At 38.3% G+C, this 23375-nt stretch overlaps 1 protein-coding gene across 1 annotated transcript; it reads left to right on the top strand.

Moving 5' to 3' along the window:
- Positions 1 to 20795: 20795 nt before the first annotated feature.
- LOC112778347 (uncharacterized) lies at positions 20796 to 22026 on the top strand. Its single transcript, XM_025822675.2, has 4 exons — positions 20796 to 21161; positions 21246 to 21471; positions 21563 to 21639; positions 21850 to 22026. Exons 1-4 carry the CDS (start codon positions 20796 to 20798, stop codon positions 22024 to 22026), a joined length of 846 nt encoding a protein of 281 aa, XP_025678460.2.
- The last annotated feature ends 1349 nt before the right edge of the window (positions 22027 to 23375 follow it).

Consider the following 23375-nt stretch of genomic DNA (forward strand, 5'->3'; position numbering starts at 1 on the left):
AGATCTCTGAAACCTTTCCGGATGAGCAACTCTTTGCCATTCAGGAGGCACCATGGTTTGCAGACAGGAAAGGGAAGAAGCATGAAAGGCTTCTCTCAATACGGAGTCAAATAAAACCCCCACATTCAAACTCTAAGTTTGGTGTTGGGAGGCTACAACCAAACTCTAAGTTTGGTGTTAAGAGGCCATCATCATACTCTGAGTATCTGTGAGGCTCCATGAGAGCCCACTGTCAAGCTACTGACATTAAAGAAGCGCTTGTTGGGAGGCAACCCAATTTTACTTATCTATGTTAAATTTCTATTTTCCATTGTTATTTTATGATTTCTGTAGGTTGATGATCATGTGAAGTTACAAAAATAATTGAAAAAGCAAAAACAAACTGAAAAATAGAATGAAAAATGGCACACCCTGGAGGAAAAGCTTACTAGCGTTTAAACGCCAATAAGGGTAGCAGAATGGGCGTTAAACGCCCAGTCTGGCACCATTCTGGGCGTTTAATGCCAGAAAGGGGGACCAGACTGGCGTTTAAAGCCATAAAGGGCAAGAAGCTGGCGTTAAATGCCAGAAATGGGCAGCAACCTGGCGTTTAATGCCAGGATTGGCAGCAGAGGGCGTTTTGCATGCTTAATTGGTGCAGGGATGAGAAATCTTTGACACCTCAAGGATCTGTGGACTCCACAGGATCCCCACCAACCTCAACTCACTCTCTCTCTTCTTCACACCTTTTCATAATACTCTTCCCCAAATACCTTCACCAATCAACTCAATATCTCTTCCCCAAAAACCCCTCACCTATCAACTCCCACCCTCTTCTCCATAAACTCTTCACCAACCCATCTTCACTCCTGCATTTTCACACATCTTAAACACTACTTCACCTCCTTGGCCGAAACACTACCCCCCCCTCCATCTCCTCTATTTCTTCTTTCTCTACTCTCTTTTTTCTTCTTTTGCTCGAGGACGAGCAAACCTTCTATGTTTGGTGTGGTAAAAGCGTTGCTTTTTGTTTTTCCATAACCATTTATGGCACCAAAGGCCGGAGAAACCTCTAGAAAGAGGAAAGGAAAGGCAAAAGCTTCCACCTCTGAGTCATGGGAGATGGAGAGATTCATCTCAAGGGATGTATTTTCCTCCACAAAATTATTGGGAGCAAATTAACACCTCCCTAGGAGAATTAAGTTCCAATATGGGACAACTAAGGGTGGAGTACCAAGAGCATTCCATCCTCCTTCATGAAATTAGAGAAGATCAAAGAGTCATGAGAGAGGAGCAACAGAGGCAAGAAAGAGACATTGAGGAGCTCAAGCACTCCATAAGATCTTCAAGAGGAAGAACTAGCCGCCATCACTAAGGTGGAGCCGTTCTTTAATCTCCTTGTTCTTTATTTTCTGTTTTTCGAATTTTTATGCTTTATGTTTATCTATGTTTGTGTCTTTATTACATGATCACTAGTGTCTAAGTGTCTATGCCTTAAAAGCTATGAATATGAATCCATCACCTTTCTTAAATGAAAAATATTTTTAATTGCAAAAAGAAAAAGAAGTACATGAATTTCAAATTTTAAAACAGATTAATTATTTTGATGTGGTGGCAATACTTTTTGTTTTTCTGAATGAACGCTTGAACAATGCATATTTTTTTTAATTTGATTATTTATGAATGTTAAAATTGTTGGCTCTTGAAAGAATGATGGAAAAGGAGAAATGTTGTTGATAATCTTAAAAATCATAAAAATGATTCTTGAAGCAAGAAAAAGCAGTGAATAGCTTGCAGGAAAAAAAAGGGGGCGAAAAAAAAAGAGAGAGAAAAAAAAGCAAGCAGAAAAAGCCAATAGCCCTTTAAACCAAAAGGCAAGGGTAATAAAAAGGATCCAAGGCTTTGAGCATCAGTGGATAGGAGGGCCCACAGGAATAAAATCCTGGCCTAAGCGACTAAACCAAGCTGTCCCTAACTCTGTGCTTGTGGCGTGAAGGTGTCAAGTGAAGACTTGAGACTGAGCGGTTAAAGTCGTGGTACAAAAGTAAAAAGAGTGTGCTTAAGAGCTCTGGACACCTCTAATTGGGGACTCTAGCAAAGCTGAGTCACAATCTGAAAAGGTTCACCCAGTTATGTGTCTGTGGCATTTATGTATCTGGTGGTAATACTGGAAAACAAAATGCTTTGGGTCACGGCCAAGACTCATAAAGTAGCTGTGTTCAAGAATCAACATACTTAACTAGGAGAATCAATAACACTATCTGGATTCTGAGTTTCTATAGAAGCCAATCATTCTGAACTTCAAAGGATAAAGGGGGATGCCAAAACTGTTCAGAAGCAAAAAGCTAAAAGCCCCGCTCATCTAATTAATACTGATCTTCATAGATGTTTTTGGAATTCATTGTATATTCTATTCTTTTTATCCTATATGATTTTCAGTTGCTTGGGGACAAGCAACAATTTAATTTTGGTGTTGTGATGAGCGGATAATTTATACGCTTTTTGGCATTGTTTTTAGTATGTTTTTAGTATATTTTAATTAATTTTTATTATATTTTTATTAGTTTTTATTTATAATTCACTTTTCTGGACTTTACTATGAGTTTGTGTATTTTTCTGTGATTTCAGGTATTTTCTGGCTGAAATTGAGGGACCTGAGTAAAAATCTTATTCAGAGGCTGAAAAAGGACTGCAGATGCTGTTGGATTCTGACTTCCCTGCACTCAAAGTGAATTTTCTGGAGCTACAAAAGCTCAATTGGTGCTCTCTCAATTGCGTTTGAAAGTAGACATCCTGGGCTTTCCAGTAATATATAATAGTCCATACTTTTCCCGAGATTTGATGGCCGAAACAGGCGTTCCAAGTCAGCTCAAGAATTCTGGCGTTTAACACCAGAACTAGCATAAAAACTGGAGTTAAGCGCCCAAACTGGCACAAAAGATGCCGTTTAACTCCAAGAAAAGTCTCTACACATGAAAGCTTCAATGCTCAACCCAAGCACACACCACGTAGGCCCCGGAAGTGGATTTTTACACTAAACACCCTAGCTTACTCATTTTCTGTAACCCTAGGTCACCAGTTTACTATAAAAACTACTTTTAGTGATTCATCTTGTACCTCATGACACTTTACACGTTTCCTATTGTATTCTCTACGGCATGAGTCTCTAAACCCCATTGTTTGGGGTGAGGAGCTCTGCTGTTCTTCATGAATTAATGCAATTACTACTGTTTTCCATTCTATTACGCTTGCTTCTATTCTAAGATATTCATTCACACTTCAACCTGATGAATGTGATGATCCGTGACACTCATCATCATTCTCATCTATGAACGCGTGCCTGAAAATCACCTCCGTTTTACCTTAGATTGAATGCATATCTCTTAGCCTCATGATTCAGATCAGAGTCTTCGTGGTATAAGCTAGAATTATTGGCGGCCATTCCTGAGATCCGGAATGTCTAAACCTTGCCTGTGGTATTCTGAGTAGGATCTGGAAAGGGATGACTGTGACGAGCTTCAAACTCGCGAGTGTTGGGCGTAGTGACAAATGCAAAAGGATCAATAGATCCTATTCCGACATGATCGAGAACCAACAGATGATTAGCCGTGCGGTGACAGCGCATTTGGAACATTTTCACTGAGAGGACGGGAAGTAGCCATTGACAACAGTGATGCCCAACTTAAAGCTTGCCATGGAAGGAGCCTTGCGTGCATGAAGAAGAAGATAGTAGGAAAGCAGAGATTCAGAAGATAAAGCATCTCCAAAGCCTCAACCTGTTCTTCATTACTGCATAACAAGTATTTATTTCATGTTCTTTTACTTTTTACAATTAAATCTGAGAATTATTGATATCCTGACTAAGAGTTATAAGATAACCATAGCTTGCTTCAAGCCGACAATCTCCGTGGGATCGACCCTTACTCATGTAAGGTATTACTTAGACGACCCAGTGCACTTGCTGGTTAGTTGTGCAGAGTTATAAAAGTGTGATTGTAATTTCGTGCACCAGTTCTTCACAAGATATGAGCTCCCAAAATTGGTCTTTATGTTGTGATCCGGGATCCCATATCTTATTTTCACACCCATCTTATAATTGAGCATCATGATTCTACTTGGGTGGTAGACAGGCTGAATTCTCATTGAAGCCTCTAAACAACTTCCTAGACCCTTGCAATTTGGTTCTACACTAACCATTGCTATTCAACTTTGAGCATGCAACCATCATGAACTTAGACTGATGTTTCCAACTACTACACAACTCTCTCCTACTCTTAACTCCACAAAGAGCTCTAAGTTGACCATCATTTTCAATCAAACCATACTCAAGTGAGAAAGTAAAGCTTAGGGATAAAAATTTTACCCACTTGAATTTTGTGTTGGATGGTGACTTAGGAAGGGATGTCTCCAATGGTCTTACAAGTTCCACTCCCTTGTGCTCTTCTTATCTCCACCTCTTCACAAGCTTCTTCAATTTCAACATCTTCCTCTTAGTAGCTTCCTCCCATTTCAATCTCTTCTTCATTGCTTACCAAGAGTATGGGAGGTTGTGTATCTTCTTCCTTGATCTCTATGTCAAGTCCAATAGGAGAGGATTCAATTGTAGATAGGAATTTCTCAATGATTGAATCCATCTCTTGATCAACTTCTTCCAATCGTTCATCATTCATATTATGCCTTGGAGGTTGCACATTATCCTCCTTAACATTATTTTCAAGCTCTTTGGAAGAAGGTTCAACAACTTCCACAAGATCATCAACAACATCACTTGGTGTGGAAGTGTTCTCAAGCTTGAAATCCACCTCTTATTCAACTTTGCCTAGGCTTTCAACCACTTCTTCTTCTTCAATAATCTCTTCCTCCTCCACTTGTTGCAAGACATACCCCCTCTCCTGGTCCTCATGTTGGGATTCTAAAATCTCCTTCATACTCCACCCCTTGGTTGATTTCTCACATTCATCTGTGGAGGTACTTTGCTTGTTGCATAAGTCCCATGAGTCTAAGGTGGCTTTAATTTTGGCAAGTTTAGCCATGATATCTTCGCACGTCTTTTGGGCTTCCTCTTGCTCTTTTTGACGGATGATTGCTTGAGACCGGTCCATTGCTTCCTTGAAGCGATCCATTGGCTCTTGTTCCACTTGACTAACATAAGTAGGATCATATTGCTCTTAGACCAATGGATATGGGTATTCTTCCATGGAAGGTTGTGGTGGAAAGGGGAATTCATTTTGTGGTTGAAAGTTATTATACGTGGGAGGTGGTTCATCTTGGTAAGAATAGTGAGGTGGTGGTTCTTGAGGGTATCGGTGATGGAGTTGGGGTGGTTCTACATATGGTTCATATGGTTCATAAGGTGGTTGGTATGGTGGGTAAGGATTAGGGTCATGTGGAGGTGTTTGGTGGTATGGGGCTTGTGAGTATGGTTGTTGAGGGCCATGTTGAGGGAAGGGGTCATATGTATGTGGTGGTTGTGGTTGACAATCACAATCAGGATCACAACATACATTAGATTGGTATGCATTAGGAGTTGGATTGTACCCATAAGAAACCGGAGGAGGTTGTACCAAGAAGGTTGATCAATTCCTTGAGGCTCCTCCCATCTTTGATTGTTCCATCCTTGGTGCATGTCATTGTAATTTCCATCTCCTACAATATAGTTGTAACCATACTCATAGCCAAAAAGGTGAGAATTCATGATGCCAAATAAAAACAAAGGCTAACTAAAATAAGCAACAAGTCCTAAACCTAACAAAAACTAACAAACAAGCAAAAGACAAACATATTCACATATTCACAATAGCTAATAACATGACAACATTATTGCAATTCCCCGGCAACGGCGCCATTTGATTAAAAGGAATTTGATTGTTTGGTATAGAATTTCACAAATGAAATCTCGTTGCAAGTATAGTTTCTAAACCAACAAACAATCCTCAATCAAAATTTTGTTTGTCATAAGTACAAATCCCAATAAAAATAACCAAAGTATTTAAATCTCGGGTCGTCTCACAAGGAATTGCAATGAAGTGATCAATTATTGGCTATGAAGATGGAAGGGGTTTGATTTGAAAATTGACAAGGAAATATAAAGGCAAGAAATGTAAATAACAAGAATTAATAAAATGAAGGAAAGAACTCTTGCCTTGACATAGGAATTGAGATCACCATCCTTGTCTACAAACTATATATTGATAGTTATGAGGAACCGAGCTCATTAAGTCCACTTCTATTCTTAAAGTATGTCAAATGGCTTGACCAACATCAATCCATAAGTCTTAACCTAGTTACCAATTGACTTAGTAGTAGGCTAGTGTCAATGATTATCAAATTGACCACATAGGATTCTCAAATCACCAATTCAATGAGACCCAATGACTCAAGGTCACTCAATTCCCTTAGCCTAGACCAAGAGTCAAGAAAACTACCCAAAAACTAGTGAAAATATTTTATCAAACACCTAGTGTGCAATAGAAGAAAACATCACAACATGCAAGAATTAATAAAAGCTAAAACTAACATAAGCAAGAAATCAACAATGGCAACTAAGATGAACATAAAAAGGACATGGAAACTATAAAATTGCATTAGAAGAAATCAAGATCCAACAATGGTTCATCAATATAAAAGAGAGCAAAATAAGAAAATTAACAACAAGAACTAGAAGAACAAAGGTGTAATAACAAGGAATTTAAAAAGGAAAACTAAATCAAAACAAGAAGTAAAAGTTGGATTTAAGAAAATTAAACCTAAACTACCCTAAATTCTAGAGAGAAGGGAGAGCTTCTCTCTCTAGAATTCTAACCTTAAACATGATAAAAACTCCACTATGACTACTTGGTTCATTCTCCCTTCAATCCTTGGGTTCAATAGTATCAGAAATGAGTTGGATTGGGCCCAAAATACCTCAGAAATCGCTGGCCACGAGTTGCTCAAGATGGCTCATGCTGATCCTGCAATGCACAAGCATGGGGGACGCGTGCACGTCGCCTAACGGCAAAGCAACTATGGAAAATTTTATATTATTTTGAAGCCCTGGATGTTAGCTTTCCAACGCCTCATTTGGACCTCTGTAGCTCAAGTTATGATCAATTTAGTATGAAGCGGTCAGGATTGACAGCTTTGTAGTTTTTTCATTTCTTCATTAGTTCTCCCACTTTGCATGCTTTTCCTTCATTCCTTCAATCCAATCTTTGCCTTCTAAACCTGAAATCACTTAACAAACATATCAAGGCATCGAATGGAATTAAAGTGAATTAAATTTAGCTATTTTAAGGCCTAAAAAGTATGTTTTCACACTTAAGCACAAATTTAGGGAAAATTACATAATCATGCTATTTCATTAAATAAATGTGAGAAAAGTTGATAAAATCTCATAAATTAAGCACAAGATAAACCACAAAATTGGGGTTTATCACTCCTCCCCTCAACCTAGGAGGTTTAGAAACTCATACTGATGTAAACAACAATGGTAAATATGTATGATGGTAAAAAGTGATGTAAAAGTTCTTAATATCATAAATAAAATCCCTTAAATACTAACTAATTACTAGTAAAGGTACAACAGTCTTTTTAGTGCTAAAATCCACTTCTGGAGTCCACTTGATGAGTGTTTGGGCTGAGCTTGATAAGATCCATGTGCTATGAGGTCTTTTGGATGTAGAACGCCAGCTAGGGAGTCATCTCTAGGCATTTGGACATTGGGCTCTGGTTCCTTGGGCACTGGACGCCAGAAAAGGGCAGGAAGCTAGCGTTGGATGCCAGTTTTGGGCCTTCTACTCTGCAACAACATATAAACTATTATACATTGCTGGAAATCTCTAGAAGTCAGCTTTCCATAGCCATTGAGAACGCTCCATTTGGACTTCTGTATCTCTAGAAAATCTCTTCCGAGTGCAAGGAGGGAAGATCTGGACAGCATCTGCAGTGCTTTCTCTGTCTCTGGATCAGACTTCTGCTCTAGCTTCTCAAATTCAGGCAGAAAACACCTAAAATGGTGCAAAAACACACAAACTCAAAGTGGAATCCAAAAATATGAATTTAGCACTAAAACCTTGAAAAACTTAATGAAAACTAAGTAAAACCTATTAAAAACTATATGAAAACTATGCCAAAAAAACGTATAAAATATCTGCTCATCACAACACCAAACTTAAATTGTTGCTTGTTCCCAAGTAACTAAATAAAATAGGATGAAAAGAAGAGTATGATGTAATAAATTTCTGAGTTTCCAATGAAGCTCAGTCAATTAGATGAGCGGGACTTAGTAGCTTTTTGTTTCTAAATAGTCTTGGCATCTCACTATCCATTGAAAATCAGAATGGCTGGCATCTTTAGAAACTTAGAATCCAGATGATATTATTGTCTCTCCTAGTTAAGCTTATTTTGATTCTTAAACACAGCTTTCAGAGTCTTGGCCGTGACCCTAAGCACCTTGTTTTTCAGTATTACCACCGGATACAATAATGCCACAGACACTTTAACTAGGTGAACCTTTTCAGATTGTGACTCAGCATTGCTAGAGTCCACAGATAGAGGTGTCCAAAGTTCTTAAGCACACTCTTTTTGCTTTGGACCATGACTTTAACCGCTCAGTCTCAAGCTTTTCACCTAACACCTTCACGCAACAAGCACATGGTTAGGGATAGCTTAGTTTAGCCGCTCAGGCCAAGATTTCATTCCTTTGGGCCCTCCTATCCACTGATGCTCAAAACCTTGGGTCCTTTTACCCTTGCCTTTTGGTTTAAAGGGTTACTGGCTTTTTCAATCTACCCTCCTTTTCCTGCATTTTTGGGCAGTAATAGATTTTTCTGCTTTTTATTTTTTTTTTCCTTTTTTTTCTTTCTTTTTTCACCATTTTCTTTCTTGCATGCATATATATCTTTTTTTTTTCTTTTGTAACATGCTTTTATTTTACTTTTTGCTACTTTTTCTTGCTTCAAGAATCAATTTTTAGATTTTTTAGATTATCAATAATATTTTTCCTTTTTCCTTATTCTTTTAAGAGCCAGCATCATAAAATTTAACTTCAAATATGCACTGTTTATTCTTTCATTCAGAAAACTAAAGCAATGTAACCCAATCAAATTAAAGTAACTATTCTTTATTGGAAAACTCAAAAATCTATGCATTTTATTTCTTCTAAAAAAATATATTATTTTATTCATTTTTAATTATGATAAGAGGAATAATTTATAGCTAATTAGAAAAATAAAAATTAATTAATTAATTATTATTAATGGTTATGCAATCCTAAAAATTAAAAGACATAAAATTAAACTAAAAATAAAAACTTAATTACTACTAGTGATCATGCAACTCTAAATTAGGATGGAAATACGTGAGACAGGAATAGGAATAATAGAAATATGAGAAACAAGAATTAGAATAACCACTGAGTTGAAACTCAACAACCTTCAGCTTAAGGGATGCTGGTTTCTTCAGGCTGTAGAGCGCAAGGCTCTTCATCTTGAGGGGCGCATGGTTTTTCAGCTTGAGGGGCCCTGGGTTCTTTAGGAGAGAGCTTCTGGCATTTCAGCTCCTTGATCTCACACCCTTGCTTCTCCTGCTCTTTGATTAGTTTGCAAATCATTCTAGTCTGATCTTTCTGCTCCTCTCTGAGCTGATCCAACGTGCTCTGTAAGTGAATTACTTCTACCTTCAGCTGTTCCCAGTATTTCCTTGGAGGGATCTCTTGGGAATGTTCGGGTTCCTTCCTCTTTAGGTCATTATCTTCTATCTTGGAACTCTCCATCACCTGCTTGGTGATTGGATTTTTCACTGGAATAAAATTATCCACTTGGATTAAAACCTTAGCCTCTTGGCATAGGCAGAAGATGAGATTTGGATAAGCCAGCATGGCCTTAGTAGAATCTCTATTTGATAGCTTGTAAATCTCACGGGGGATTATTTGGTGGACTTCCACCTCATTCCCCATCATGATGCAGTGAATCATTACTACTCTATCAATATTGACTTTAGAGCGGTTACTTGTGGGGGATATAGAACGCCCAATGAAGTCTAGCCATCCTCTAGCAACAGGCTTGAGGTTTTCCCTTTTCAACTGGCATGGCTCCCCTTTGGTATTTTCAATCCATTGGGTTCCAGGCAGGCATATGTCCTCTAGGACTTGATCCAGCTTTCGATTGGCTACAACCCTCCTGTTGTATGACTCACAGTCATCCCTTTGCAGAGGTAGTTTGAAGACCTCTCTCACCCTGTCTATGTGAAAGTATATGATCTTTCCTCTGACCATGGTGCGAAAGGTATGGATAGCTGTTCCATCCTAATTTTGCTTATCTGTCATCCACAGATTTGCATAAAATTCCCGGACCATGTTGTATCCAACATTTAATTCTGGATCACTTAGAATCTCCCAGCCTCTCCTTCGAATCTGCTCTTGGATCTCTGGGTATTCTTCTTCTCCAAGTTCGAATCCTACTTCAGAGATTACTGGCATTTTACTTGTTACCTTGTGATAATGTTCTTCATGTTGCTTGGTGAAGAATCGAATAGGTTTGAAAACAACTATTGAGTTGTCTTCATTCTTATTCTTTGGGGCGGTCTTGCCACTTTTTGGAGCCATGGGATTGAGTTCTTGATGAGAAAACAGGGCTCCTGCCACACTAAACTTAAAAATTTGCTCATCCTCGAGCAAAAGGTAAGAAAGGAAGTAAATTTGAAAAGAGAGTAGAAGAAGAAATAGAAGAGAGAATTCGAATGAGAGGTGGTGAGTGAGGGAGAGAGGACACGGCACACATATATATAGGGGGGAGGGATTTTCGAAAATAAGCATGAATAAAAGATAAAGATTTTGAAAAAGATAATAAATAAGTTATTAAATTAAAAAAGATAAGAAAATATTTTAAGAAGATAGAAAAGGCATTAAAGACAAGATATGAATTATAAAAAAGGAGTTGAATGTTTAATAAAAGATATGAATAAGATAAGAAAAGATTTTGAAACGAGTTTGAAAGCAAGTTGTAAAAGTTATACCATTTTGAAAGGATTTGAAAAAAAATTTGAAAAAAATGTTTTAATTTGAAAATTAAATTGAAAATTAAATATTTAAACAAAGTTTAATTTAAAAATTAAAGAATTTTTTAAAATTAATTGGATGAAGATGAGTTGAATCAAGATGAGATTGAAACATTAAAGTTACCTCCATGCTATCAGGCTGGCGTTTAAATGCCCAGAATGCTAGCATCCTGGCGTTTAATGCCAGAGTAGTCCTCCCTATGGGGCGCTAAACGCCTAGCCAGGGCCTCCTGACTGGCGTTTAACGCCAGGTTGATGCTCCCTCTTGGGCGTTTAAACGCCCAGCCAGGACCTCCTAGCTGGCGTTTAAACGCCAGGCATGTGCTCCCTTCAGGGAATTAAATGCCCAGCCAGGGCCTTCTGGCTAGCGTTTAACGCCAGGCCTGCTGCCTCCATGGGTGTTTCAACGCCCAACACCCTACCCTTTCTGGCGTTTAAACGCCAGAAAGTTCCTTACTCCAGGGTATTCTGTTTGATGTTCTGCATCATTCTGTCTCTGTTTAAGCACTGTACATGATCACTAACATTAAAATTAGCTTAAAACATAATCAAAAGCTAATTAAAAAGAAAATTAATTAAAATGGAAACAACTAGAAAATCAATAAAGTATGAGTGATTATTGGGTTGCCTCCCAACAAACGCTTCTTTAATGTCTTTAGCTGGACTGCACTGTACTTAACTTAGTAGCAGTGTTGAGCCTCCTGGCTCTATATCTCCTTCAAGGTAATGCTTAACCCTCTGTCCATTGACAGTGAACCTGGTTTCTTTACCTTGAAGTTCTATGTGTCTGTAAGTAGATACCTTGGTAATCACAAACGGTCCTATCCAATGGGATTTAAGTTTCCCAGGAAATAGTTTGAGTCTTGAGTTGAAGAGCAGGACTTTCTGTCCTGGTTCAAAGACTCTGGAAGCTAACTTCCTGTCATGCCACCTCTTTGCCTTTTTCTTATAGATTTTTACATTTTCAAATGCTTCTAAGCAGAATTCATCCAACTCATTTAGTTGGAGCAGTCATTTCTCTCCTACTGCTTTAGCATCAAGGTTGAGGAATCTAATAGCCTAATAGGCTTTGTGTTCTAGTTTCACTGGCAGATGACAGGACTTCCCATACACTAACTGATATGGTGAAGTTCCAATGGGGGTTTTGAAAGCTGTTCTGTATGCCCACAGAGCATCATCAAGCTTTCTAGCCCAATCCTTTCAAGAGGCACTTACTGTCCTCTCTAAAATTTGCTTTAGTTCTCTATTTAATGCTTCAGCTTGCCCATTGGTTTGGGGATGATTCGGTGTTGCCACTTTATAGCGAACTCCATATCGGCTTAAGACAGAATCCAACTGTCTGTTGCAGAAATGAGTTCCTCCATCACTGATTAGTGTCTTAGGGACACCAAAACTGCTGAAAATATTCTTTTGGAGGAACTTCATTACCACTCTAGTGTCATTAGTGAGTGTTGCTATTGCTTCAACCCATTTAGACACATAATCTACTGCCACAAGGATGTAGATGTTTGAGCATGAAGGCGGGAAGGGTCGCATGAAATCTATGCCCCATACGTCAAACAACTCAATCTCTAAAATTTCTTGCTGAGGCATTCTGTGACCATGAGGAAGATTGCCAGTCCTCTGACAACTATCACAGTTACGGATGAACTCTCTAGAATCTTTAAAGAGAGTAGGCTAGTAAAAGCTACTTTGGAGTACTTTAGTGGCTGTCCGCTCACCTCCAAAGTGTCCTTCATAGTCAAAGCTATGGCAATGCCATAGAATTCTCTATGCCACTTCTTCAGACACACAGCATCGGATTATTCCATCCGAGCATCTCTTAAAGAGATATGGATCATCCCATAGGTAATATTTTGCATCACGCATGAGTTTTCGGGCTTGCTGCCTGAAAAACTCTTTGGGAATGAACCGTATAGCCTTGTAGTTTGCAATGTCTACAAACCAAGGTATTGTCCGAATGGCATAAAGTTGCTCATCTGAAAAGGATTCGGATATGTCAGTAGAGGGAGAAGAAGTCCCTGATACTGGCTCAATCCGGGACAAGTGATCAGCCACCTGATTTTCTGGCCCTTTTCTGTCTCTAATTTCTATATCAAACTCTTGCAGGAATAACACCCATCTTATAAGTCTGGGTTTAGAATCCTGCTTAGTGAGTAGATATTTTAGAGTAGCATGGTCAGTATAAATAATGACCTTAGACCCTACTAGGTAGGATCTGAACTTGTCAATGGCATAAACCACTGCAAGTAGCTCCTTTTCTGTAGTAGTGTAATTTTTCTGCGCATCATTTAATACGCGACTAGCATAGTAAATGATATGCAGAAGCTTGTCATGCCTCTGACCTAGGACTGCGCCAATTGCATGGTCACTTGCATCACACATTAGCTCAAATGGCAAATCCTAGTTGGGTGTAGAGATGATAGGAGCAGTGACAAGCTTGGCCTTCAGAGTTTCAAAGGCGTGCAGGCATTCTTGGTCAAAGATGAATGGAACATCAGTGGCCAAGAGATTACACAGGGGTTTGGCAATTTTTGAAAAATCTTTTATGAACTGCCTGTAGAAGCTTGCATGTCCTAGGAAGCTTCTAATTGCCTTAACACTAGTAGGTGGAGGCAAGCGTTTGATCACTTCCACCTTAGCTTGATCCACTTCTATCCCCCTATTTGAGATCCGATGCCCAAGAACAATGCCTTCAGTTACCATGAAATGGCATTTCTCCCAGTTTAGAACTAGGTTTGTTTTTTGGCAACTTTTCAGGACCAGGGTTAGATGATCAAGACAGGAGTCAAATGAGTCTCCATAAACAGAGAAGTCATCCATGAATACTTCAAGGAACTTCTCTACCATGCCAGAGAAGATGGACAACATGCATCTCTGAAAAGTGGCAGGTGCATTGCACAGGCCGAATGGCATTCGTCAGTAGGCGAATACGCCTGAAGGACATGTGAATGTCGTCTTCTCTTAATCCTATGGATCTACTGCTATTTGATTGTACCCGGAATATCTGTCCAAGAAACAATAAAAAGCGTGACCTGCCAGTCTTTCTAGCATTTGGTCAATGAAGGGTAAAGGAAAGTGATCTTTCCTAGTGGCGTCATTGAGTTTTTTGTAATCAATGCACATACGCCACCCTGTAAGTGTCCTTTTTGGGATTAGCTCATTCTTTTCATTGTGAACCACTGTCATTCTTCCCTTCTTAGGAACAACCTAGACAGGGCTCACCCATGGGCTGTCAAAAATGGGATAAATAATACTAGCCTTATAGAGTTTAGTAACCTTCTTCTGCACCTACTTCCTTCATGGCTGGATTCAATTTCCTCTGTGGTTGCACCACTAGTTTGGCATTATCCTCCAGCAAGATTTTATGCATGCATCAGGAAGGACTAATGCCCTTAAGGTCACTTATAGTCCACCCAAGGGTGGTCCTATGTGTTTTAAGCACCTGAATTAGTGCTTCTTCTTCCTGTGGCTCTAGTGTAAAGTTTATGATCACAGGATAGGTCTCTCTCTCTCCCAGAAATACATATTACAGGGAGGGGGGTAATGGGTTAAGCTCAAGCTTAGGAGGCTTATCCTTTTCCTCAGAGGTTTCCAAAGGTTCCTCTGAATCAGGCTGATCTGAGTATCATCAAGGATATCATCAAGACTTTCCTTGAAGCTTTCGGCCATGTTGACTTCTTCCACCAGGGAATTAATGAAGTCAATGCTCATGCATTCCTCAGGAATGTCTGGATGCTGCAGAGCTTTGATAGCATTCAGTACGAACTTTTTCTCATTGACTCTTAGGATTACTTCCCTTTTTTCAACATCAATGAGGGTCCGTCCTGTAACTAGGAAAGGTCTTCCTAGGATAAGGGATGCACTCTTGTGCCCCTTCATGTCTAATACCACAAAGTCAGTGGTAAAGGCAAAGGGTCCAACCCTGACAATCATGTCTTCAACTACTCCTGATGGTATCTTAAAAGAACCATCAACAAGTTGAAGGTACATGCAGGTTGGTTTGACTTCATTAGTCAAACTAAGCTTCTTTATTAGTGAAGCAGGTATTAGATTGATGCTTGCCCCAAGGTCACATAGAGTTGTCCTTGTACAAGCATCACCTAGAGTGCATGGTATCATAAAGCTTCCAGTGTCCTTAAGCTTTTCTAGTAAGCTATTCTGAATTATTGCACTGCATTCCTCAGTGAGGAGGACTATTTGTGTCTCTCTCCAATCCTTCTTATGACTTAGAATTTCCTTCATGAACTTAGCATAAGAAGGTATCTGTTCAAGAGCTTCTGCAAAAGGGATCTTTATCTCTAATGTTCTGAGATACTCCGTAAAGCGGGAAAACTGTTTATCCCTTTCCTCTTGATAGAGTTTATGAGAAAATGGCATCTTAGCCTTGTATTCATCAACCTTGGTTGATGAAGGCCAAATTCCATGTGTGTTGGAAGGGGGTTACTACCTTGTTTAGCAGGGTTGTTGTCATTGGATGACGGACTTCCCTTGCTTGGGCGTTCAACGCCCAAGCTTCTGCCCCCTTGGGTGTTTGAATGCCTAGTCTCTGTCCATTTCAGGCGTTCAATGCCAAGAGGGATACCTCTTTGGGCGTTTGAATGCCCAGTCCCTGCCCATTCCTAGCATTCAAACGCCATGCCAAAAGGGATACTTTTCTGGGCGTTTGAACGCCTAGTCTCTGCCTTTCCTAGTGTTCAACTCCAGGGATGGTACTTCTCTTGGCGTTTGAATGCCCGGAACCATCTTGTGCAGAGATCTGGTTATCCTCTATGGGCTTTTCATTCTTATTGGGCTGAGGTTGGGAGCTTAAGGTTTTCCCACTCCTTAGTCGAATGGCCTGGCATTCATCTGTTATCTGCTTAGATAACTGCTACCTTGTTTGACTCAACTAGGCTTATACATTTCTGTTAGAAGCCTGAGTTTCTCGCAGAGCTGCTTGCAATTCAAGCATTTGCTTGGCTATGGCTTGCAGCTGCTGAGTCAATGTGCCTTCCTGCTCTTGAGGGTTAGGTTCAGCAACTACTGCCTTAACCTTTCCTTTTATAGAGGCTTCAGGAGATGAGTACAGATGCTTATTAATGGCAACTGTCTCAATGAGCTCTTGGACTTCTTGAATGGTCTTTCTCGTGTATATGGAACCACCAGCAGAGTGGTCCAGGGACATTCTAGCCATGTCTGAAAGCCCATAGTAAAAGATGTCTAACTGTACCCATTCTGAAAACATTTCAGTGGGACATTTTCTTAGCATCCTCCTATTCCCTTCCCAGGCATCATAAAGAGATTCACTGTCTCCTTGTTTGAAGCTTTGGATGTCTAGCCTCAGCTGGGTCATCTTTCTTGGGGGGAAGTATTGGTTTAAAAACTTGTCCACTAACTGTTTCCAAATTTTTTAAACTAGCTTTAGGCTGGTTATCCAACCACCTTTTTGCTTGGTCCTTTACTGCAAAAGGAAAAAGCAATAACATATAGACATCTTGGTCTACTCCCTCACTGTGTACTGTGTCAGCAATTTTTAAGAAATCAGCCAGGAATTCTTGAGGTTCTTCCTAAGGAAGCCCAAAATACTGGCAATTTTGCTACACTAGGGTGATAAGTTGAGGGTTCACTTCAAAACTACTAGCTCTGATGTGAGGTATGCTGATACTTCTTTCATAGAAGTCAGCAGTGGGATTTGTATAAGATCCCAAAGTTATCTTGAACTCTTAATTCCCACTTGGGTTCATAATGAAGAAAGATAGAACGAAAGAAGAAGAAATAGAGATAGGAGAGTTGAATAAGAACTAAAATATTTTTGTTTTTATTTAATTAATTAAATTTCAAAAATTATGGTTAATAATTTAAAAATATTTTAAAATTAAATGTTGAATTTTTTTCGAAAATAGAAGAGAGAGAAGAAGATATTATTTTCGAAAATTAAGGAGGCAAGAGTTAGTTAGGTAGTTTTGAAAAAAGAAGAGAGAGAAGAAGAGAAATAGTTTTCAAAAATTTAAGAGAGAATAGAGTTAGTTAGGTAGTTTTGAAAAATAAGAGAGAGAAGATAAGATATTAATTAAGAAAAGATAAAAATAAAAATAAAAATAAAAGATAAGATAAGAAAAGATTTAAAATTAAAGTTTGAAATTAGAAAAAGATAAAATTTTGAAATTTGATTTTGAAAAAGATATGATTTTAAAATTTGAATTTTGAAAAAGATATGATGAGATTTTTAAATTTTTTAAAAAGATAAATTTTTTTAAAAGGATGGGATTTTTAGTTTTGAAAATATTTGATTTTTGAAAACTTGACAACTAAGATATGATAAGATAAAAATTTAAAATTAAAAATCTGAATTTTTATTTTGAAATTTTCGAAAATAATGTAAAAAGATAAGAAAATATATTTTTTATTTTTGAATTTTATGATGAAAGAGAAAAATAGAAAAAAGACACAACTTAAAATTTTTAGATCTAGTGCACCCAAATTTTTTAAAATTTGGAGGAAAACACAAGGGGACACCAAACTTAAAAATTTTAAGATCAAGACACATACAAGACTCAAGAACACTTTAAAGACTCACAAGAACACAAAGAACAAAATTTAAAGACTCAAAGAACTCAAGAATATTTAAATGAACACCAAACTTAAAATTTTTAGAAAACTAAAACAAAATTTTCGAAAAACACAAGAAAATAAATAAGAAAATACCAAACTTAAAAATTGAAACAAGATTTAAACAAAAAAAAATTATTTTTGAAAAATTTTTTGAAAGAAGGACTCAAAGAGAATGCTTAGGATGCCAAAAATAAACTATATGAAAAAGGTTTTTGAAAAGTTTTAAAATTTTTGTAATTGAAGAGAATGAACATGCAGGATTCAAACCAAGAACAAAGATTAAACAAAGAAAAGAAAAATAATTTTGAAAAGGGTTTTGAAATTTTCGAAAATTTGAAGAAGAAGAAGAAGAAAATAAAAATAAAGGACTTTAATAAAAGTTATACTCTTGCAAAAATCAAAGACTCAACAAGAACATAAATTGAATAAAGAAAAGCAAAATATTTTTGAAAAAGATTTTTTAAAATTTTTGATAATAAGAAGAAAATAAAAGTAGAAGAGCTAACAAAATTAAAAAGTACCTGATCTAAGGAGCGAGACAATCCTTCAGTTTGTCCAAACTTAACAATCCCCGGCAACGGCGCCAAAAACTTGGTGCGCGTGTACGCAAACCCCCACACTGTTCATACAGCAGCAGTACCAGCAAGTGCACTGGGTCGTCCAAGTAATACCTGAGCGAGTCAGGGTCGATCCCACGAGGATTGTGGCTTGAAGCAAGCAATGGTTGTCTTGCAGGTCTTAGTCAGGCAGAATCAGAAGTTGTTGGATTAAGTATATGGAGTTGGATGAAGTATCATGAAACTATGAAAGGAATACTGAATTGTAATAAAGTTAAAGCAGTAATAGAAATTATATGCTGGGATTAGAGTTGAGAGTCGTAGTTACTTTGTCTTTCTGAATAAAATCTGGTATTACTGTCTTCCTTGCTTGTGAATGATCTTCCTCTATGGCAGGCTGTATGTGATCAAAGCTATTGCCCGTGGTCATTGATCAAACCCAAGTAGACGCGGGTGTTTGTCAGGCACGTTCGTCTTAGTGTGATGAACAGAGCTAATTTGTTAGATCAAACTGTTCATCACGATGAAGATCGGATATACATCTTAGAGATAGATCAAACACGGATCGAAGAAGAAATAGTAATACTTTTATTAATTCATAAGACTCAGCAGGGCTCCTCCCCTCAACCTATGAGGTTTAGAAACTCATACTGATGTGAACAACAATGGTAAATGTGTATGATGGTAAAATGTGATGTAAAAGTTCTTAATATCATAAATAAAATCCCTTAGGTAGTGTTTGTTTGCAGAGACTAAAACTGATACTGGGGGACAAGGACTCAGTATTGTGTTTGTTGAGGTAGAGACTAGCACTGAAAATTGTGTCTCTGTCTCAATAATTTGAGTATTTCAGTGCTTCAAAAATTTGGGGACACTAGAGACTGGGACAGAGACAGAACTTCAACCAATTCTTTTATCACTAAAATATCCCTAATGTAATTATGTAATGCCAACATTACCCTTTGCAAATCTCAAATTAGGGCTCGAGTATATTGCCAGCCACTCGAGGACATCTTCTCTTTCTTGCTTGAAGGAGGTGTTGATCGGCGTCCAGAGTGAAAGGAGAAGCCACCGCGCCGGACGAAGAACTTGAAGGTAAGCCGTTGGCACTTCCCACGTCCTCTTCCGAGCCTTCCATTTTGGTGATGTGTTGTTGCTTCCTCACATATTTGGTGGTCCGACGAAGCTACTGGAGGGAAGCTTCGGTGTCGGTGTGGAGGCCATCTGGGAGTTGTTGCGAGCACAGCTTCGTGTATCCAGGTTAGTTAAGCTCATTTTCTTTGATCTGGGTTGTGGTGTCTTCAATTGGTGTGTTATCCAGTTTGTATGAAGGGGTTCGGTTGTGAATCATTTTGTGGCTTATGCTCTGTTTGTGGTTTACTGGGTTTGGGAAGTGGGAGAAGAAGGTTGAAGTGGATTGAATGATTTATTTACTGTTTAGGGGTCCTGAAAAAGGCATAGTAAGAATTGAACATAGAGGATTATTCATTGAAACAAGCTGTGTAGAAGGTTAACCACCACAAATTGCATGGTCAATTCGAATTTATGCATGTGTTCAGTGTTTATCTAATTCATGAATGCAATTGAAAGACAGTGCACGTTGTATATGACAAATAGAATCCATTTTTTATGTTGTAATTAGGTTTTCATAGTTCGTGACAACTGACAATGTATGAAGTTGTGTCCATGGTTGTGATGTGTTTATTTTTTGTGAATCTGATGCTATGTTTGTAGTTAGGGAAGAAATGAAATGAATGACGGAATCCTAATTGAGAAGCTGTCATTGCTTTGTTGTCAACCATGCTTTTCGTAAAAATCCCAATGCCCAAACTGCATACTCCCTGTAAAGTTTTGTCTTTCATATTCTTGAAGTTAATAAAAATGTATGGTAACCATTTGTTAGGAAGAAAGCACGTGATTAATAAATAAATGGTAAGGAAAATTCTGAAGTTGTGTAATTAGTTATGTATAGAGGAACACTACTTTTATTCTTGCAATTGATAATTTTGTATATCCTCTTGTACTTTTCCCTCTCTATTTCGTTGTTTTAAGCTGATTGACTGGTTTAAGAGACTATCTACCCTAGGTCAGGTTCTGCATCATGAGTTTAGTTTCTATTTTTAAATGATAGTAAATAATCGAAATGTATGCCAATTTCTCTAATATTTTGACCTGAAAGGATTTTTAGTAAGTAGGTTAGCTACCGTTCATGTGTAATAGATAATTTTGGGCATGATTATATGGTAATATTACTCACAGTTGAATGTGCATGCAAATTACGTGATTAATTGTATTGTTGGTAGTTTATAGTTAGTTTAAGAGTGTAAATAATGTTTTACTTTCTATTTTATTTTCCCTGAGACCTTAAAATTTGCGCATAGAAATATTTTATTATTGAGCAGCCATTCCCTGTTTGGGATTTATTAAGAGTTGTTTGGAAAGTTTATGCCTTTTTTTTTTATGAAACGATTTTGCTAGGAAGAAATGGATCGGTCGGAAATTATTAAGCGATGCGTGTCTTTTTATGAAGAGACGAGATCCAACCATGAAGAAAGAATGTTGTTCTTTGTGCTTACGCTGTTTGTTTACTTTAGGGGTAGAACTAGTGGCCGACTATCGTTAGGGGGAAGAATGAATAGTAGAATTAGACGTGAGGCCTTAGAGCGTATTGTTGGTGAGGGTGATAGGAATTGTATCTGGGAGTTGAGAATGAACACAAATGCCTTTGCTAACTTGTGTGAGTTGCTGCAAGTTCAGGGAGGACTTACAGAGGATGGTCATGTAAGCCTGCCGGAGCAGGTTGCGACCTTTTTAATTATCTTAGCGCATCACAAGAAAAACCGTAGTCTACAGGTTAGATTTTGTAGGTCCGGCGAGACAGTTAGCAAGTATTTTAATAAAGTTTTGAAGGTTATAATACGGATTCAAGGGATGTTGTTCGCGAAGGCTACACCAGTTGCTGAGGACTGTGTTGACCCGACATGGCGAAGGTTTAAGGTAGACCTTATTCGATGTTCTGTGTGATTGATGTTTATCTGATGGATTCTCTATCTGAATATGATAGCCTTCTATGGATGGTAGGGTTGCTTGGGAGCATTAGATGGCACTTACATAGAGGTGACAGTCCCAGAGTCTGAGAAGGCAAGGTACCGCACAAGAAAGGGTAAAATATGCACCAACATGTTAGGAGTGTGTAACCGGGAGATGGGTTTTGTGTACGTACTCAGTGGATGGGAGGGTTCGGCATCTGATTCACGAGTACTTCGCGATGCAATAACTCGTCGTAATAGTCTTAAGATACCCCACGGTAATTCTGCCATGTCTAGAGTTAAGTATATACAACTAGATTGAGTTCATGATAGCTATCATCTTACGTTGTTTGCGTTATTTGTGCATAGGTAATTACTATTTAGTTGATGCTGGCTACACAAATGGTCCGGGGTTTCTTGCACCGTATAGAGGGACTCGATATCATGTAAGAGAGTGGGCCCAGGGAGCACGTGCACCGCGCAACTACCAAGAATATTTTAACCGGGTACACTCGTCTGCAAGGAATATCATTGAGCGATGCTTTGGTTTGCTGAAGAAGCGCTAGTCCATCTTAAGGAGCCCTAGCTTTTATCCCGTAAAGACGCAATTTCAAATAATTATTGCCTGTTGTTTGCTGCAAAATTTCATTCGAAAGAGTATGGAAATGGACCCGGAGGAGGAAGGTAGCATTTTGGATGAATTTACGCCCGATGGAGATGAGGAACAGCATGGAATGATCGATGTGGTCGAAAACACGAACGAGTGGAGTCACTGGCGTGACAACATAGCACATGAGATGTATGAAGAGTGGCGTGCAAGTCGTACGGAGTAGCGTTGTGTGTTTTAGGGATGTTGTAAGGACGGCAAGTGAATTTGTATGAATAGTAGAGTGTTGAGACATTGTAAAAGCACATTCTTTAATTTTCGACTACTGTGTGTTTGTGCTGTTGTTTGCTGTTTTATTTCTGTTTGTCGTGGCAACGACCAGTGTTGTAATAATTAAACTACTTGTGTATTTTTTCCTGATTTCATTTCTTATGGCATAGACCAGTTTTACTAATTTTTGGATATGTCTAACTCTTTGGTAATCCGTTTGTGTGGTTTGATGGCATATTTTATTACCTTTGCAAAATACATGTTATTCTAACTTAACTTATTAATTAGGGTTTTAATTAGCTTAATCTTGGAAGCAAGAAATGGAGAACAAGCGAATGTGGAGTGATGAAGAGACACTGGCCTTTGTTGGCTTCATGGAGGAGTTTGTCGTTGACGGTCAGAGGGCTGACTGTGGGCAGTTTAAACCGGGAACATTCGAGAAGCTGGCTTTGAAGATGTTGGAGGCTTTCCCTGGTTGTACACTGACCGCGAAGCATTGCAAGAATAAGCACAAGCGGCTCAAGGAGAAGTACTAGTACGCCGCTGATATGCTTGCTTGTAGCGGATTCGGATGGAACAACGAGAAAGAATGTGTAGAGGTTGACAGTAAAGACGTCCTTGATGCCTGGTTGAAGGTGCGTGTGTTTTAGGAATTCCGTTGGGTGGTTGCCATTTTTGTGTTAATTTAGTATAACTGTTTGACCAGGGGGTTATAATTTAATCATTCATGCTTGGTTATAATTTAATCAAAAAAATGCTAATATCCGTTTTAAGATTTTCATTTCGTACTTCTTCCATCAAAATATAATCCATTCAATTCAAACCCAATCACCTTCTGCCAAATAGTAATGAATATTACACATATATGACACTTTATAAAAGTATATTATGTTGTTGGTTCACCCTAATTAGTTTGTTTTCTTTGATCCCGAGATATGGCAATGAAATTAACGAACCAAGCTAATAGGATTAACTATTCAGATATTGTTGCACTGTGACATATCAGCCACTTGTAACAGAAAAATGTTTGAGTTTTAGTTCTTAAAAAGGTTATCAAAAGATTTGTTGCAAGGTGAGTAATTAGCCACTTGTAAAAGGAAAATGTTTCAGTTTTACTTGTTAACAAGGTTTTCAAAAGACTTGCTGAATAGTGAGTAATTATCACGTCCCCATACCTTAACCTCTTCCTTTCATGTTTCCTTTTGGACGCTATTTATGCATTGTGCCACTTTTGTGCGTAACCATTTTTAGCACTTTGATTTTGCATCCGGTTCATAAGCATTTGTAACCATTTGTAATTGTGTT

The sequence above is a fragment of the Arachis hypogaea genome, chromosome 19, assembly GCF_003086295.3.
Source record: "Arachis hypogaea cultivar Tifrunner chromosome 19, arahy.Tifrunner.gnm2.J5K5, whole genome shotgun sequence".
NCBI classification, from domain to species: Eukaryota; Viridiplantae; Streptophyta; class Magnoliopsida; order Fabales; family Fabaceae; genus Arachis; species Arachis hypogaea.

Excerpts from the sequence above, each read along its gene's own strand:
- LOC112778347 (XM_025822675.2), top strand. The coding sequence starts at position 20,796 with ATGAATAGTAGAATTAGACGTGAGGCCTTAGAGCGTATTGTTGGTGAG. Across the intron at positions 21,162-21,245 it reads CGACATGGCGAAGGTTTAAG|GGTTGCTTGGGAGCATTAGA; the intron begins GTAGACCTTATT and ends TATGGATGGTAG. Across the intron at positions 21,640-21,849 it reads ATAGAGGGACTCGATATCAT|AGTATGGAAATGGACCCGGA; the intron begins GTAAGAGAGTGG and ends TTCATTCGAAAG.